This window comes from Monopterus albus, unplaced genomic scaffold, assembly GCF_001952655.1.
Source record: "Monopterus albus unplaced genomic scaffold, M_albus_1.0 scaffold65.1, whole genome shotgun sequence".
NCBI lineage: Eukaryota > Metazoa > Chordata > Actinopteri > Synbranchiformes > Synbranchidae > Monopterus > Monopterus albus.
This window is the reverse complement of record NW_018127945.1, coordinates 3,470,683-3,475,451: the sequence shown is the minus strand read 5'-3', so window position 1 is coordinate 3,475,451 and position 4,769 is coordinate 3,470,683. Positions and strand designations below refer to the sequence as shown.

Genomic DNA, 4,769 nt, shown 5'->3' with positions numbered 1-4,769 from the left:
GGGAGACGCGTGATATAACAGCTCCAGCGTGAGTGAAACCTAACCTGTGCTGCGCCAGGATATGATGGGCGGGGCGGGGCATTTTCGGCGAGTTTTTTTTATTCCGGCCCGAAAATTTTCGGTGGCCGAAATTTCGGTGCACCCCTAGTTACTATAATTGAAGCCGTTTAGCTTGACCTGACCAAAACCATGAGTTGGAGATAAGCATTGTATAAGTTTCAGTAGTACAGACATTAACATTTCACACAGCTGATTATCTGAATATATTTGTCTTTATCCAGGTGAACACCAGCAGCCCAATTTCCCAGGTCTCACAAGAGGTCTAGTAGCTGTCCTGCTCTACTGGGATGGAAAGCTTTGTGTGTCTAACTCTCTGCGCACACTCATCCAGTCACGCCATGGCAAGACCTTCACCCTGGATCTAAGGTAAGAACTGGACAATGAGCATGCAATGACAAGTGCTTTAAAACGGTCCCCTTGATGAACATGTTACTGTTCTATTGTTTTTAAAACATTTATTGTGCATCTATTTGTGTTCTCACTTAGTGGCGAGCTAGTGGCTTTGACAACACGTTTTACAGATGAACTGATGAGCCAGGGTCTGACCAAACGTATTCTAACGTTGGTCTCCGAGATCAGTGTGACGCGTGAGTTTGAACGGCTGCAGAAGGAGCGCGGCCTGGGCAATGAAAAGCACAGGAAGGAGGTGGGAGAAAAGTTTTTGTTGTACTTTGAAACAAAGATAATCTTCAGATTATATTAGTTTTTAGTCATGCCAGTGCAACACCAGTAGCTTTCTGGTAGTAACTGAAGTAGAAACATGTAGTGGAGGATTACACAGAGAGGAATATGGACAACATCTAATGCTCTCTCTACTGGCTTCAGGTTTCTGACCTCATCAAAGAATGCAGACAGGCACTGGCAGACAGCCTGTTTTCATGGACGTGCCAATCACCTTTGACTAAAGATGACACACTGGCTCTCATTGGCCACCTGGAGACAGTGACAGCTCAAGCTGATGGCTCACTGGACAGTGTGAACCTGGCTCTGGTCATGGCACTGCTATACTGCTTGGATGTTAGCTTTGTAGAGCAGGGAACTGAAGATAGAGAAGGTGAGAAGATGTTACTGACATTTTTAACTATGTTATAGGTGCAATATTTTTACATTTCATTAGTTACTTGTTAAATTAACTAAACACTTCACTATGTGCTGCTATGCACAAGACTGTTGTTAGTTTCATTGTTTTTCTTTGACTGGGGTGAAGGACCATCTCTGTGTTGTGTTTCTGTAGATCTTCTCCAGGCACTGCCGTTACTCACAGAGAGACAGTATGTGTCTGCAGTGCACAGTCGTTTGATGGACAACCAGCCATGGAAGCTTCCAGGCCTTCAGGCTGTGTGTCGGCTGGCCTGGGCTCTGTCTCTGAGGGTTCTTTCCCAGCTACCACAAGGATCTGGTAAGGACGACTTCTTGGACATGCATTAAATCTCTCTTATCCCTCTTTGAAGAAAGCCTTTTTGTACAAATATGAGTTCTCCAAGATGGTAGTCATTTAAATGTAGTTTATTTGTATTTTTGCATTGTGCAGCCCTGGTTGAATTCACTGAGGCAGATGAGGCTCTGGCTGACCAGGCTTTGCTGGGAGATGTGTTTTTGTTCATGAAGGAGGGCATGCTGGGATGCGAGAGTTTTTCCCAGGAAGAGTTTTACATCCGCCGCCTCCATTCTCTTATTACTGACTTCCTGGCACTCATGCCAATGAAAGTGAGAGATTTTTACTGAAGTAAATTGTATCAAGACATTCTCCAGTTACTTTGCATCTTTCATGCTTGCCTGAGTTAATATATGTGTCCTTGCTGTTTTTACAGGTGAAGCAGCTTCGTAACCGTGCTGATGAGGACGCCCGTCTGGTGCACATGTCCCTACAGATGGACAGCGAGCTTCCATCATCGTTGCGCAAGGACTTAGACCATCTCCTAATTCTCGTCAGTGATTTTTACAAACACATGCGCATGTACATACACATATCAGCATATTTGCATTACGTCACGTTTAATGTTTAATGAACAGAGACGTCTCGGTTGACGTTTCTGTGTAGTATGGGGCTAGCCCAACCGAGGTGATAAAAATGTATTGGCCTGGTGGGTTCAGGGTCTTCCATCTTACATCTGCCTGCGAGCATGGTGGAGGTGCAAGATATCTGAGCGTGTAATGATAATTTTACCTGTGATCCTTTGAATAAATCAGCATTGTTTTGAAGTTACTTGGACTGCCTTGTCTCTCAGAGTTAGCATGGTAAGACGGACTGTACCCTACAACAGTAAAGACTAAGGGCATGCAGTGTGCGAAATACAAGAGGCCTCAAGGGGTCTCAGACCCCATGAAAATCTCAAAATGAAATTTCAGGGGATCTCAGAAATGTGCCTTATATTTTATCTACACAATATTATGTATTTGCATGTAACTTTATAAATGTTTATTTTTAAAATACAATAAAATATACTGCAATCACTGCATTAATGGAATTGTACCAAAAGTGATCCTTTACCAGAAATAGGTTATGATCAGCAGGAGCACGCGATGCATCTAACGCACGCTGTTAGACGCATCGCCCACTTTATCTACAGTACAACTACAGCTGTTTTTGTAATGGGCTCTGTCCTCAGTGTGTTAGATCCAGTTCTTTTGTTGAAAGCGCAAGAAGTGAAGAGAGAAGAGGACTGTATAAAATTAACAGAAAATTTAATCGAAGTCTAGTCACATGTCCAGTAATACAGCGCTGGGCTCAGAGGGGACAGAGTTTCCGCAAGAACCCTGTCATCAAAGAGGGCCAAACCATTTATTTTCGTGGGAGGGAACCGCCCCGGACAGAGGTTGGCCTTACACGTATCCTAATGCTGAGCAGGTCAACCCCCGTTCACATCAGTTCACATCAGCTTACTGAATATGCAAATCAACTGGTGTGTGGGAATGTTGTAATGTCAGACGGCAGCTAACAAAACACAAATATATAGTAATCTTCAAAGGGCAGACATCCTGTCTATAAAAACCCTAATAAACAAACAGTAAATACCGGGCATTTGGTGAACTTCAAAGTGCAGACCTCCTGCAGACACATTCTTTTAACAGACAAACAGGAGATACTAAGCAGTTTTAACAGTCATCAATGCAATAATGATACATATAAGTAAGGAATAAAAACATAGGAAAAAAAACTTAAGTTCATATGACTCAAATATTACAAATTTGGCTTTAGTGTTTGCGTGTGAATGTGCATGTTAACATGCACATGCATTGATCAATCAGCTGGAGACTGGAATTGTCCGGTTGTTAGATTAATCAGCCTTGACAAATGAACAGCTGATCAGTCTGAGATATCCAATTTTAAATTTTGCAATCCAACTTTGTTTTGTTTACCACTCAGCTGGCAAAGTGGTTGTAGGTTGTCTTGAATTGTTAGTCTGAAAATTACCAGCTGCCGCATAATTAATAGTACAACTATCATTGTGGGGCACTATCACTCCAAAAATACAAAAAATTATTTTTTATTTTTTAGTAAAAATCCATTTTAATTCAACTTTAACTTTGACACTGTGAGCTATGTTTCCTTGAAAAGCCACATGTAAAGTGTATTTCAAGTCCTTTCTTTTTCCACTGCTGTGTCACCTAATCAAATCTAATCTGCCTGTTCTTGCTACAGTCACTCCCTCTCCCACACAGCGCAGGAGCTGCCGCATCACAGGAGCACAAAGATCTCATTTCTGATGCTGCCTTCACTGATCACAGCCTGCCATGTTAGTTTAAACAGAAAAAAAAGGTTGTCTCTGCTCAAATTTAGGTACTTTCTGCCTGCTTGGATTTGAAAGCTTGTGACACTGATTGGAAGAATGACATAGTCTAGTTTGACCTCTTCTCTAGTGATAGCAGTGGGTGCAGCAAGCATGACAAGTGCACTAGCTAACCATAGCCTCAGTTTGTGCTTGTCACACTTAGCTGCTAGTGAAATTATCCTTAGTAGTTCAGATAAAAAGAACAAATTCTGTTAATGAACAAGAGCTATTACTTCACAGAGGCCACAAACATAACGCAAGAGCCACTAACTGCTGTATTCAGTGTTTAACAAGATATTTAGGGCTGACAAATGTTAATTGTCATAAAACGCAAGACTATGGCTGTCTACTGATACTTAGAGAAGAGCTGGCTAGTGCAGCTAAAAGACAGACATCCTCTCTCTTAAAGGGTAAACATGTTGTCATGATTAGCTTCTTATCTCTGGGCGGCCATGACAGGTGTCACTCAGTCGCTGTTTCATGTTTGTCTGAGCAGTGATTACTGGTGGGCTCCTAATCTGTTTCACCTGTGCCTGTTATCTACCTTTATATTCTTTCCTGTCAGTCCTTCTTTCCTCGCTTGTGCCTGGTGCCGTTCAAATACATGGAGGAGATGCGCGATGAGGCAGCACTTTGCTGTTCCTCTCGGTGGATCGTGTAATCCTCACAAACTGTATGCGATGCAAATAGTGTGTTGCTGTCCCTATATATATCGCAAATAAAATGCTTTTCGCAAATCTGGACTTTCAATCAAAACATTTTTGACAGTCTGGACATTTTTGTCCAGAAGGATCTTCTTTATTGAGAACATTTGTTTTAATATTGGATTCGAACAGTAAAAGGGTTTGTAATACATACCAGCTGACAAATGGATTTCATGTACAAGTAAAGGTAAGACCATAAACTTTTATTATTTCTAGTTAGAAATAAGCTCAA

General features: G+C 41.8%; 1 protein-coding gene across 1 annotated transcript in view; it reads left to right on the top strand.

Moving 5' to 3' along the window:
• Window positions 1-4,769, top strand: part of LOC109962509 (nuclear pore complex protein Nup205-like) — a 52,451-nt gene that overhangs the window by 38,616 nt on the left and 9,066 nt on the right. Inside the window, exons 2-7 of the mRNA XM_020604284.1 lie at window positions 282-426; window positions 547-706; window positions 886-1,114; window positions 1,295-1,459; window positions 1,592-1,767; window positions 1,872-1,988. Coding sequence (XP_020459940.1) covers window positions 282-426; window positions 547-706; window positions 886-1,114; window positions 1,295-1,459; window positions 1,592-1,767; window positions 1,872-1,988 — 992 coding nt within the window. The remainder of the gene's footprint in view (window positions 1-281; window positions 427-546; window positions 707-885; window positions 1,115-1,294; window positions 1,460-1,591; window positions 1,768-1,871; window positions 1,989-4,769) is intronic.